The sequence below is a fragment of the Sorex araneus genome, chromosome 4 (genome assembly GCF_027595985.1).
Source record: "Sorex araneus isolate mSorAra2 chromosome 4, mSorAra2.pri, whole genome shotgun sequence".
Classification (NCBI taxonomy): Eukaryota; Metazoa; Chordata; class Mammalia; order Eulipotyphla; family Soricidae; genus Sorex; species Sorex araneus.
Window position 1 is genome coordinate 7,538,209 of NC_073305.1, and position 12,187 is coordinate 7,550,395.

The following is a 12,187-nucleotide window of genomic DNA, read 5'->3' on the forward strand; positions in this document are numbered from 1 at the left end:
TACAGGGGCTATTAGGTTGTAGAGGAGCAGGGTGGAAGGGCTATTAGTCTACAGGGGTGAGGGGTGGAGGGGCTATTAGGCTACAGGGGTGCAGGGTGGAGGGTTATTAGGCTACAGGGGTGTGGGGTGGAGGTGCTATTAGGCTACAGGGGTGTGGGGTGGAGGTGTTATTAGGCTACAGGGGTGCGGGGTGGAGGATTATTAGGCTACAGGGGTGAGGGGTGGAGGATAATTAGGCTACAGGGGTGCGGGGTGGAGGTGTTATTAGGCTACAGGGGTGCAGGGTGGAGGGTTATTAGGCTACAGGGGTGCGAGGTGGAGGGTTATTAGGCTATAGGGGTGTGGGGTGGAGTGTTATTAGGCTACTAGGGGTGCAGGGTGGAGGGTTATTAGGCTACAGGGGAGGGGGTAGAGGGTTAGGCTATAGGGGTGGGGGTGGAGGTGTTATTAGGCTACTAGGGGTGCAGGGTGGAGGGTTATTAAGCTACAGGGGAGGGGGTAAAGGGTTGGGCTATAGGGGTGGGGTGGAGGGTTAGGTTACAGGGGAGGGGGCAGAGGGGTTATTAGGCTACAGGGGAGTGAGTGGAGGGTCAGTTTGGCCAGAGGCACAAACTGCCCCTCTGACTCCAGAGCGGGTTCCCAGGACAGCCCCGGGCAGGGGCTCCGTGAACCCCAAGTCTCCCCACGTCTGGTCTCCACCTGCAGAGGCTCGGGGGTCTAGACGCTGTCCTTGCGGGGGCCTTGCCCGTCCTTTCCCTGGATGTTCTCTGGAACTTTCCAGCAGCCCCGTGGAGAGGCACAGCAGTGCCACCCTGGGCCCGCGGCCAGCAGCGGCAGGCGGCGCCCCTTTGGCAGGGCGGCCATGAACAGGTGGACCCGTCTTGGCTCCCGCAGACACACCCCTGCTATGGCCTTGGAGGCAGCGGCCGTTCAGGTGAGCCCGGGTGTCAGGAGCAGACTCACGTGACCCAGCTGGGCCAGCCAGGCCGCCAAGGAGTCCTCAGGCTCCCACAGCCCCTCTGTGAGGACCCCAAGTGCCCGCAGTGTCCCCCGGCCCGCCCGGGGGCCGCCTTCTCAGGCACCCCTCTTAAGCCTCTGGGGTCGGGGGAGGATTCACACCCCCCAGCTGCAGCCCCAGGGGGGACCCTGGGCATCGTCCCCACCCCCTCACGGGCAGGCACGGGGTGCAGGGCTCCCCCCGTCTGTGTGTCTGTGGGTCTCTCCAGACCCCCTGAACCTCTAGGACAGGGTCCTGTTGTCTCTCTCTGCGGTGGCTTTGTCTGTCTGGGGGAGGGGGGCTTCTGGATACGGGGGAGGGGGGTGCGCAGTCTCTGTGTGTGGGAGGGACTGGAGGGGTGGGGAAGGAGGGCGAACCTCAGGGCATCCCCACTGGTTTCTTCATCTTGACGCACCGTTTCTTCCTGCCTGCCAGTGTGCCCATGTGTGCATGCATGTGCGCGCGTGTGCATGTGTGCGCAAGCGTGCATGCGTGCTTGTGTGTGCTTGCATGTGTGTGCGTGCCTGTGCGCCTGTGTGCCAGTGTGGATGCGTGCCTGTGTGTGTTTGCGTGTGCGCGCGAGCGTGCTTGCGAGAGTGTGTGTGTGTGTGTGTGTGTTTGTGTGTGTGTGTGTGTGTGTCCGCGCGCAAGTGTGTGTGCGCGTCTGTGTGTCCTTCAGCGCTGCCTCCAAGCCCGGGACCCGGCCCTTGGCGCGGAGCCGGGCCGGGTGCGGGGCGCAGGGCGGAAGCGAGTGTCCGGCGCGGGCGGGTTGCGGGGCGTCCCCTCCCCGGCGGGCCCCCCGGGTGCGGCTCCTCCCCGCGCCCCGCCTCCGCGCCCGCCCGCCGCCGCCGCCTGCACCGCGCACCCGCCGCCGCCGCCGCCGCCGCCGCAAACTTTCCCGGAGCCGCGGGGTGAGCGCGGCGGGGCCGGGCGGGCGGGCGGGCGGGCGCGGGGACCCCCGGCCTGCGCCCCGGCGCGCGGACACCTGTGGCTGCGCCGCGGCGCGCGGGCCCCGGGCGCCCCGGGACTCCCGCGCGCGCGGGCCTGGCCTCCCGCAGCCCAGACCCGGCGGGGACCCGGCGCGCGGCGGGGGAAACCGAGGCAGCCGGTGCGCAGGTGCCGGGGTCCGGGTCAGGCTCGCCCGGACCTTAATCCGGGCGGTGTGCGGGGGCACGGGGCGCCCGGCCTCAGTTTCCCCGCGGAGCATCCACACGGGAGAGGGGCCCCGGAGCGAGTCTTCCTGGCGCTCCCTCTGCGGGGCCAGGAGAGAGAGAGGACCTAATTCTAGAAGTTTCTCTCCGTTTCTCTGGAAGGAGCCGAGGAAGTGAGGAGCAGCCACACCTCTGAGGGAGCCCCACCTTCCCGCCGGCCCCGGGAGGAGGAGCCCCCGGCCCGGGAGACCCGCGCCCGCGCGCCCAGATGTCCCAGGTAGGTCCCTGGTGAACGGGATGGCAGCAGGGGGACCGGCGCCTGGGCGCGCGGGGGAGCGCGATGCCCCCGCCCCGGTTTCGCAGAGCAGATGGAGAGGAAGAGATGGGGTCGCCCTGTGTTGGGGGCTCAGGGGTCCTCCCGGTCTCCCTGGCCCTCGCTTCCTGAGGCTCGGAGAGGTCAGGGAACTTGCCTGAAGTTGCCCAGCAGGCCCTTCCTGCCCCCTGCCAGCGCTGTGGGGAGGCTCTGATGGGAGTGCTCCCTGCTCTGGTCAGGCTGCGGCCGAGACGGCCCAGCTCCCTGGCCGCAGGGTGGGCAGTGCTGGCCCTGGCCGACTGGGACAGTCAGAGGACCTTCCTGGCAGCTGCATGTGCCCCTGCCCCGAGGGCTGGTGGAGGCAGGGCTGACCGCCAGGACCGGAAGGTTCTGGTGGGTCCCACCAGGAGGGGCGGAGGGGGCCGGAGCCCCCACGCCCAGACGCGGGGTCTGTCCGTCTTCCCCACCACGGGGTGACGGAGCCGGGCTGTGAGGAACCAGCGCAGGGAGAAAGCCGGAGGAGGGGGGTGGAGGGGCGGGGGCGGACGAACTGGCTCAGGTCCCGGTGGCCTTGGGGAAGATGCTCCACCGCACCAGGCCTCAGTTTCTCCATTTGGACCAGGCGTCGTTGCGGCGTGGATTTCCTGGTCACGGCTGGTGCGGAGGCCGGGCAGGCCCCAGGGTGATGCTGAGCCCAGGACCCTGCTCTCCACGCAAGTGGGGGCGGGGCTGCCAGCCATGGGGACCCCCTGGATGGTGGGCCCGGGCACTGCCAGGGGGTGCAGCCGAAGGTGCAGCGTGGACCTGCTTGGAGTCCGGGCTGCTGGGTCCACTGCCAGCGTGGCCAGGCGGCCCTCACGCCTGGATGGACTTGGGACCCTTTTCCGGCTGGTGTGAGGGGGTGGGGGGGAGACGGGGCCGCCCGTCGTGCTCTCCTGGCTGCCTCTGCTAGCCCCCCGCGGGGGCGGCGGGGAGGTCAGCCACCCGCTCTTACCCGCGCCGCTGCATTGAACACACCCACACTTCCCACGGTGTTCTCCCCGCGTGGGGAAGGTGGCGGGTGGAGACAGGTCCGGGGGGGGGGACACGTCCAGCCGGCCGTGGGCCCCTCTGCAAGGTGGCGTTTCTTCCTGCCCGAGCCTGCCTCTCAGGACAGATGAATGCGGGCCGGGGACGCGGGCTGGGGCGGGGAAGGCAGATGGCATGGATGGCAAAGAATCACACGCAATTGTAAGTAATTCTCATTAGCATTCAGGCCAGGCGTTCCCTGTAATTACTCCTGATCCAAGACATTTTATCTGAAGGACGAACCTGGCAGAGGATCTTTCAGGCCCGGGTCACCTGCTGCCCTCGCTTTCACAGTGCCCCGAGCAGCCCTGGATCTGGGCATGTAATTAGAATAAAGCTCCTGTGTCTTATTTATAAGTGACTCACTTCTGCCGTTAGTGCTGTTAGTGCTGCAGAGGCCCGGGCGGGCGCGCTCCCGGGAACAATGCCGCTGATGTGGCGGGAGGGGGCCGGGGGGGGGCGGCTGGCTGGGAGGGGGCCGGGATGCCTCTTTGATGCTTTCAGCCTCCCGCTCGGCTCGCATCCCCCGGTGATGCGGCTCCCGAGTCACATGGGCCAGAAGCGAGGCTGTCAGCTCTCCGTTCGGGAGCCGCTTGAATGGCAGGGGCCATTGGAACTTGCCGCTGCCAGCAGCATGCCTGTTCCGGGGCCCGCCGCCTCCCCCTTGGCAGCGGGGAGCATGGGGCTGGGGCCTGGGAGCAGGTACCAGCATGGACCAGTGTCCACCGGACTCCTGTGCTGAGTGGGTCTCGGTGCTGCCAGCTGGTTGACTGTGGCGTGATGCTTGGCCGTCTTCCCAGCCGGGAGATGAGTCCTGATAAGGCTGGTCCCGGGTCTGCCTCTTTCACCAGGGCCTCCTCGCACATAGCAGGGACTGACGGACGTCGGAGGGCTGCAGGAGGGATGGATGAGGGGGTGGGTGGTTGACCAATGGGAAGGGTGGGTGGGTGGATCGGGTGGGGGTGGGTGGGATGGGTGGGTGGCAATAGATGAGTGTCGGGGGATGGTTGGTGAGTGGGTGGGAGGGTGGGTGGGTGGATGGATGGATTGGATGGGTGATGGATGCAAGGGTGACGGATGGATGAGGCATGGACAGACAGGAGGATGAATGGGTGGGTGATAGCTGGATGGGTGGCATATATGAGTGGATGAGTGGGTGGGGGGTGGTGAATGGATGGATGGTTGACTGAGTGGAAAGGTAGTGGCTGGGTTGGGTGGGTGGTAGGTGGCATCAGTGGATGGGTAATGGATGGATGTGTGGGTAGAAGGATGGATGGAGGGGGCATGGAGAGGTGGGTGAGTGGCTTGTGGCTGGATGGGGGATGGATGAATGGATGAGTGGGTGAGTAGGTAGATGGGTGGGTGGGTGGGTGGTGAATGGATGAGTGGATGGTGAGTGGATGGATGGGTGGGTGGGTGGGTTGCTGGGTGGGTAGATAGGGTGGACGGATGCATGAGTGACAAGTGGCTTACTTGAGCCTCAGCATTCCTGTTTGTGAAATGGGATTCCGTTTATATGACTTGCACGAGGGAGTGTCAGACACGGCATAAGCACTCAGCAGTGTCCATGAGAACAAATGCATGGACAGAAGCAAGGACACAGCTAGCCTGATGTGGGGGGTGGGAGAGAGGTGGGGGGAGGGCGGGAGAGGGAGGGGGAGGAGGAGGGGGGTCCCCACCAGCCTGGAGCACCGTGCTCCCGGGGAGCCAAGAACTCCTGGGTTTAGACAGCGCCCTGGGAAGTGCCTTCCTAGCCACCCGCTCCGAACAGCTGGGCCCCATGTGGTCCCTGCTCTGCAGATGAGGAAACCGAGGCTCCGCGGGGTTGGCAGACGGCCCAGAATCACACAGGGTGGAGCAAACCGAGTCAGGGGAGGAGGCCCGGTGTGGAGGGCCAGTACCGCCCCGGTGAGCTCCCGTCTCTGACAAAAAGTGGAGAGCGGGAAGGGAGCCACGGGGGTGGGGGGGGTGAGGGGTAGCATCAGCCCAGTGGCCCTGGGCCCTGTTGGTGCTGGGCCGTTCCCTGGGAAGGTGGGCGCTGAGCTGTGCAGCCCCCCTCCAGCCCGGGGCCGCTCGTCAGCGCTTCCAGAATCTTCCACCGCTTACACTTCCATTTCCTGATTTCCCGTTGAATCTGTTCCGAGTCCCTCGCTATGTTACCGGCTTTGGTGAGTGAGACACAGAGAGGCGGGCGGGCGGGTGGGCGGGAAGAGACCGAGGCAGGGAGTTTTTTTTTTTTTTTTAAGGAATCCTGGTGATTACTATTTTGGAGAAATGATTCCCGTTTTGATTTTGTGTGCAAAAATCATACTCAGTACGAGAATGGAAAAAACGTTTTCATACATTCTCGGGGAAACGCTCTGTAGAGGGTTTTCAGAGGCACAAAGAGACTGTTCTTTCTTTCCGACCCCTTGGTTTCTCCTTTCCCTCTTCCTCTTCTCTTCTGACCACCTGGCCGAGCCAGAGGCGGAGCACCCCGGGGTCCCAGCGTCTCAGCCTGGCCTCCGAGCAGTGCACCCCGTGTCTGGGCAGGGCGCCCCGGGCTGGGCGTCTCCTGCCCTCTGTGGCTCTGTGGTAGACCCCCCCACACGTCCCTTTGGTTCAATCCCGGGGTCTCGGGGTGGGGGGGGATGGTCTGTCAGGCGGGAACAGCGCCCTGCTGTCCCTGTGCGTTGAGCGTCTTTCCCCCTCGTCCATCCTCGGGGGCAGAACCTTGAGGGGATGTTGCTTCCCCACGTCCGCTCAGCCGCTCTCTCGCTTGGCTCGCACGGGGCCGCGCGGCTGTGTGCGTGTCTGGAACAGGCCTCGCCTGAGTCATGCCGAAGCACCTCTGTCGCCGGGTTCTTTCCGCCAGGCTCTGTCCCAGGTTGTGACATCACGAGTGCTGGAGGGGGCTTTGCTGGGCGGCTTCCCCGTCTGGACCTTGTCGGACTTGGGTCTCAAGGTGATGCGGGATGGGGGTGGGGCTGGAGCCATAGCACAGCAGGGAGGGCGTTTGCCTTGCACGCAACTGACCCGGGTTCGATTCCCAGCATCCCATAGGGTCCCCCGAGCACCGCCAGGAGTCATTCCTGAGTGCAGAGCCAGGAGGAACCCCTGAGCATCGCCAGGTGTGACCCAAAAAGGGGGAAAAAAAAACAATGAAGGTGATGCTGGGCTTTGTGCCCTATCAGGGACCGTGAGAGCTGCGCATCAGTCTCGGGGAGGGCTTGGGGGCCCCGAGGTGGAGCCGCCCGTGCAGAGCGGGGTCGAGGGCAGCTGATTCCACGGGAGACTTTGTAGCAGCGCGGGGTGGGGGAGAGGAGAGGGCTGGGGGGTTGGGTGGGTCCGGGCGAGGAAGGCAGCTGCACCTGGGGAGCCTTATGTCCTGTCACACTTGCAGAATCACCGAGGCGGCAGCTGGGGTGTCCTGGTGTGGTGGGCCCTGTGCCCGCGGAGCTAGGGCTGACCCCGGGGCACCTCCCTTGCCCTTTGATAAGCGGCGTCTCCCCTCTCCGTGGTGCCCCAGCTTCCTGCGGGACCCCCTCCTGCTGCTTCCCCAGGACAGAGCTACCGGGAAAACGTCTTGGTCAGAACCTCCCCTCAGTCCACGGGTTTTGGGGGCTGCATACCCGGCATGCTCAGGAGAGGCGGCAGGAATGGAGCCGGGCATCTGTATGCTCAGCCCCCCCCACCCCAGCCCTGCCCGATCTTCTGATAAGGCACCAGGCACTGACGGACTCGGACCCCTTCCCGGGGCCCCTCGAGAGCTGTGAGGGCACCAGGCCTGGGCACGGGAAGGGGGTCCCTCGCCCACCGAGTGCAAGGCAGGACTTGTTCATCTCGGCCCATGTTGCCCCCATGTCTTGGCCTCCTTCCCACGTCCCTGCCACGGTTCTCTGTCCGGCCCGGGCGCCACCCCGCACTCCCCCCATTCGCCTCCTTTCACCCCTGTCGGGGCGTGAGAGCAGGAAGCTCTCCTGAGTGGCCGCTTCAGGCTCTTCCCTGGGGCGCCCACCGTGCTGCTCCGGGACCCCCTTCGGACGGGGCCGCCGGCTCCCTCCCAAGGATGTGGGTCTCGTGGCTCCGAAAGCATCTGCCTCCCCCCCTTCTGCTTTTGTTTCATTTTTCTTTGGGGGCCAGTTTTCAGGGCTGCTTCTCCCGCCCCTGTGCTCGTGCCGATGGATCTTTCTCTGCCCCTGGAGGTTCCCCCCTGCACCCTCCAGTAGGTCCGGCCGGCCCCGCCGTGGGCTGCAGATGTCGGTCGCCGTGTCCGTGGCTCCGGCGACCCCGTGTCCGTTGTCTGTCCCAGGCCTCTCCCTCTGGCGGGTGCCTCGAATCCCGCCAAGGGCGCGAGAGCTGGACGCTTCGGGCTCGGACCATCGCGGGCTCCCAGCAGAGAGGCCGGGCTGCGTCCTGCGTCCATGTCACTTCCGCAGGGGTGGGGGGGGCAGCCTGCCCACCCACCAGGACCCTGGAGCCGGGGGGAGGTGGGGGCCGGGCACTCAGAGGGGCACGTCACTCAGGCAGCTCAGGAGAGTGGGCACGGGAACACATTTACAGTAAAGCCGGCGACTTAGGGACGCTAATTGAATAAGCCACTTAATAATGAAATGTATTTTCCTTTCTCAAGAATTGGGAGTCATTTTGTGGTGTCCGCGGATGACCCTGCCGTGTCCGTGCCTGGCCTGCCGCGTCCACAGTGTTTTGGTGTCTCCAACCTCACAGACCAGAGGGGACGAGCTGGCCGTCACTGGACGCCGCTCTCAGCGGGTGGGGACCCTGGAGCAGCCCTCCCTGGGTGACTGATGGAGGCGTGTGTCCACCTCTGGCCTCAGTTTCCCCGCCCGTGAGAGGGGATTGATGGGTCACGGTGCCCGTTGCCCCCAGCTCCCACCCTCCCGGTCCTGTCTCGCCCCTGGCCACACCAGGATCCCCAGCGTGGAGGGGCTTTCCCCGGCCACCCCGTGGTGACCCCCCCCACATCCAGCCTCTCGCCCTGGGTTTCTCCCGGACCCCCCCCCACCGGTAGCTGCAGTGTCTGTGCAGCCCCCGGTGGGACCCTCAGAACCTGCTTGTCCGGTGCAGCCCCTCTCGGGAGGGAGGAGGTGTGGGCGTCCCCGTGGGTGCGGGCGAGGGCCACCCAGTGGGCGCGGAACGGCTGCCCCTGCACATGCTTTCAGGCCCTGCCCGGGGCGCAGATGCTCCGTCAGGGGTTGGCACTGGGGTATTGATCGGCGCTGCCAGCGAGAGGCTCCATTAGCGAGCCCAGACGCAGGACAGGCCGGCCCCCGCGGCTCCTGTCTGGGCCCTGGGCGGGGGCACGCGCGACTCCTGAGGGCCACACGGGGGAGGGGCCGAGCCCCTGGGGCCCGGCTTGGCGGTGACCTCTGACCTCCTCGGACAGGCCGGCGGTCACCTGGGCTTGCAGGGGGAAGGGGAGAGGTCACAGGCCTATCTCCCCACCTCCTTCCCGACCACCCTGTCGCAGCCTGCTCCCCGCTGCACCCCCTCCTCCCGGCCTGGTCCTCCCTCCTCGGGACCCGCCCCTCCTCCCCTCCTCCCCCAGCCGTGCGCTGCGCACAGCCCCTGCCCGGCTCCCTCCTCAGCCTCTGGCATCGCCCATGTGCTGCCAGCCCGAGAGGCCAGCGGGAAAGAGGCTCCTGACAAAAGTTAAAGGGAGGAGAGGCCGGGAGGGAGCACCGGCCGCCTCAGGGAGGAGGGGAGGGAGCACAGGCCGCCTCAGGGAGGAGGGGAGGGAGCACAGGCCGCCTCAGGGAGGAGGAGAGGGAGCACTGGCCGCCTCAGGGAGGAGGGGAGGGAGCACTGGCTGCCTCAGGGGAGGAGGAGGGAGCACCGGCCGCCTCAGGGGAGGAGGAGAGGGAGCACTGAGCACTGGCTGCCTCAGGGAGAAAGGGAGGGAGCACCACTGCCTCTGGCACATGAGTGCCTGGCATTCGAGGGCCACTGCCAGGGGCTGCGCCTGCTCTCACAGGGCCCCTCAGAACACTGGGTGGCATCAGGGCTTGTCCCCTCACCTGGGAGGAGGGGCTGGCAAGGGCTTGTGCAGAAAGTGCCAGCCCAGCCCCCGCCCCGGGGTCTGCCCCCTTTCCACCTTGTCTTCAGAACGCAGGTTCTCTCCTCTTCCGGGAAGCCTTCCCCGCACATCCTCTCGGTCTGTGCTCTGGATTCACAGTGCTCCTGAGCTCGCGTCTGCCTCCCGTGGCGTACCACGTGACCATGCGACTCCCTGACCACGCGTGGGGCTGGTTCCTCCTTCTCTCCCCATCCTCAGCACGGTGTGGGGGGTACATGGCTCTCGGAATGTGCTTGAGGAATGAATGAATAAATGAGTGAATGAATGAATGGAGGTCTCAGTGTGGGAGCTATGGAGGGCGCTGGCCTGGGGGGCCAAGGGGAGCTGCTGGCATGGGTGGGTGGGCACGTGACGATGGGCGGGGACAGGTGAGGTGTGGAGGGGCTGTGGGGCAGCGTGGGGATATAGAGGCGGGTAAGGGGAGAGAGGGGTGCAGGGGGGGGTCCAGTGGCCTGTCTTTCCATCCACGCGCCCAGCTCGGGCCTGGGCTGGGGCCATGGGAGCCAAACTCAAGCCCTGCAGAGCGCCCCCTGCTGGCTGTGCGTCTCACAGCTCTCTTCCCTCTCAGCCTCAGTCTTTGTCTCTGTAAAATGGGCGAGTGCCAGGTCCTCATCTGGGGAGATGGAAGGATGTCGGGAACTGGGTCCCGGGGAGGGGGGCAGTTGAGGGGGCTCTGGTCCCCCCCACCCCCGTGGATGCTTTGCCGTCTGCCTGCTGTTCTGATCTGGTGCCGCCTGGTGGGCAGATGCAGGGGTGGGGTGAGGTCCGAGGTGCCCTGTCCCCCTCAGCTCATGTGTTCCTGGTGGCTGGGCCTGCTCATGGGGACCCGGGCACAGTGCTCCCTCAAGCCGGTGCCCCTGTCGTCTGCATCCTGAGAGCCTGCTTGAGGCCGGGCACCGTCTTTGCTTGGAAACTGGCCCTCCTGCCCGCAGGGCCTGGGCGTCCAGCCAGCTGTCCCTTAGCTCGGAGCCGCCGGGGGCAGACGCTGGAGGGGCGGTGGCTCTCGGCCCCGTGTCCTTGGGCGCTGGGATCCTCCTGGTCCCCATCCTTGAGAGGAGCAGCCCCCCCCCCCCACAGGGTCCCCGTCTGGGCGGGCTCCGGGCTGGCCACGGGCACCTCTCACGCTCGGTCGCTTCTGTGGCGTGACAGGCGCAGGGTCCCTGGGGTCCCAGCGTGCCTGACTGTCCCTGGAGGGCTGATGGCAGGAGTCAGGATGTCAACCAGGAGCGATGCAGCCTGTCTCCCTGCAGGGAAGGTTCCGGCACGGCGGGGGGGGGGGGGGCTGCCCTCAAGCCATTTCCCGGAGACCCACAGCTCCCTCTGCACGCAGCCCTGGGGCGGGGGTGAGGGTGGGCCCCCCTGCAGGGAAGGTTCTGGGGGCAGGGGCAAGGGTGAGCCCCCCCAGAGTGACGTCATCCCTCAGGGAAGGTGTCGAGGCCCAGCCCGGGGGACGGCAGGGGCGAGGCTGGCAGAGCCTGAGGTTGGGGTCAGGGCGGGAGGGGTGCGGCGGGGTCCTGGGCGCAGCGCCAGTCTTTCTTTCCTTCTTGACCTCCCAAGTTGTGGTCAGTGGGGGCCAGCGGCCACTCCCAGCCATGCTCAGCCAACTGGCTGGGCAGCTCAGTGCCGGGGCTGGCAGCGTGGGGGGTCTCGCGGACCACCCTGACGGCATCTGGGGGAACCAGGACGGATCCCGGCTCCTCGTTCGTGCCAGACCCGCCCTCGCCCTGGCCACTGACCCTAGGGTCACTGGAGAGTGGGTGTCCGGTGGCGTGGGGCCATATGTCCTCTGGAAACCCGCTCAGCCTGTGCGGGGGGTGGGGGTAACACCAACCTCTGTGCTCCTGGGGTGCACGCAGCCATCCCCTCTCCTTCCCGGCCTCCCGGCAAGGGTGGGGTTTGGCCCCCACGCCTGCCGTGATGCATCTGAGCGTCAGTGGTCTCAGAGTGGGGAGGGCTGCGCCTAAGGAGCTCGTCTGAGCCCCTCTGAGCCCCTCCCTGGGGTCTGCGCCCGCAGGCATGCAGGCTGGTGCCGGGACCTGGTCCGTGTGTCGCCAGAGGGGCAGGAGGTCTCCCTCGTCCACGCGTCCACATACGTCCAGGGGCGGCTCCCGGGAAGGCCAGTGGCTCACTGGTGTCCTCTGGGGAGGACGGGGCAGCGTCTGTCCCGAGGGCCGAGCAGAGCTGGAGGGGGAACTGGCTTTGGGGGGTGTCGGGGAGCCCCTGGCTTCTTTTCTTTCTCTGGCCGCACCTGTTGATGCTCAGGGCTGACTCCTGGCTCTGTGCTCAGGGACCGCTCCTGGCGGGGCTCAGGGGACCAGTGGGACGCTGGAGATTGGGCCCTGGTCGGCCGTGTGCAAAGCAAGAGCCCTGCCCACTGGGCTCTGGGTCCACTGAAGCTTTCTAAGGAAAGGAGGGTGAGCTGGATGAGCTCGTGGGGGGCGGGGAGGGGGAGGGAGAGGGAGGGAGGGAGAGGGAGAGGGAGGGAGGGAGAGGGAGAGGGAGGAGGGGAGGGAGAGGGAGAGAGAGAGGGAGAGGGAGAGGGAGGGAGGGAGAAGGAGAGGGAGAGAGAGGGAGAGGGAGAG

At 66.6% G+C, this 12,187-nt stretch overlaps 1 protein-coding gene across 6 annotated transcripts in view; it reads left to right on the forward strand.

Annotated features, from left to right (window-relative positions):
* The first annotated feature begins 1,831 nt into the window (after positions 1-1,831).
* The window catches only part of HRH1 (histamine receptor H1), a 57,908-nt gene continuing 47,552 nt past the window's right edge, over positions 1,832-12,187 (forward strand). For 2 of the 6 annotated variants that reach the window (XM_055136282.1, XM_055136284.1), the window contains exon 1: positions 5,227-5,697. Coding sequence is in view for 4 of the 6 variants with exons in the window: in XM_055136284.1 (XP_054992259.1) it covers positions 5,683-5,697 (15 nt within the window). In the remaining 2 variants the exon portion in view is untranslated. Of the gene's footprint in view, positions 1,909-2,091; positions 2,426-3,550; positions 3,692-5,226; positions 5,698-12,187 lie in introns of those variants that run through there. The other 4 variants (XM_055136285.1, XM_055136281.1, XM_055136286.1 and 1 more) reach the window with 4 other exon arrangements.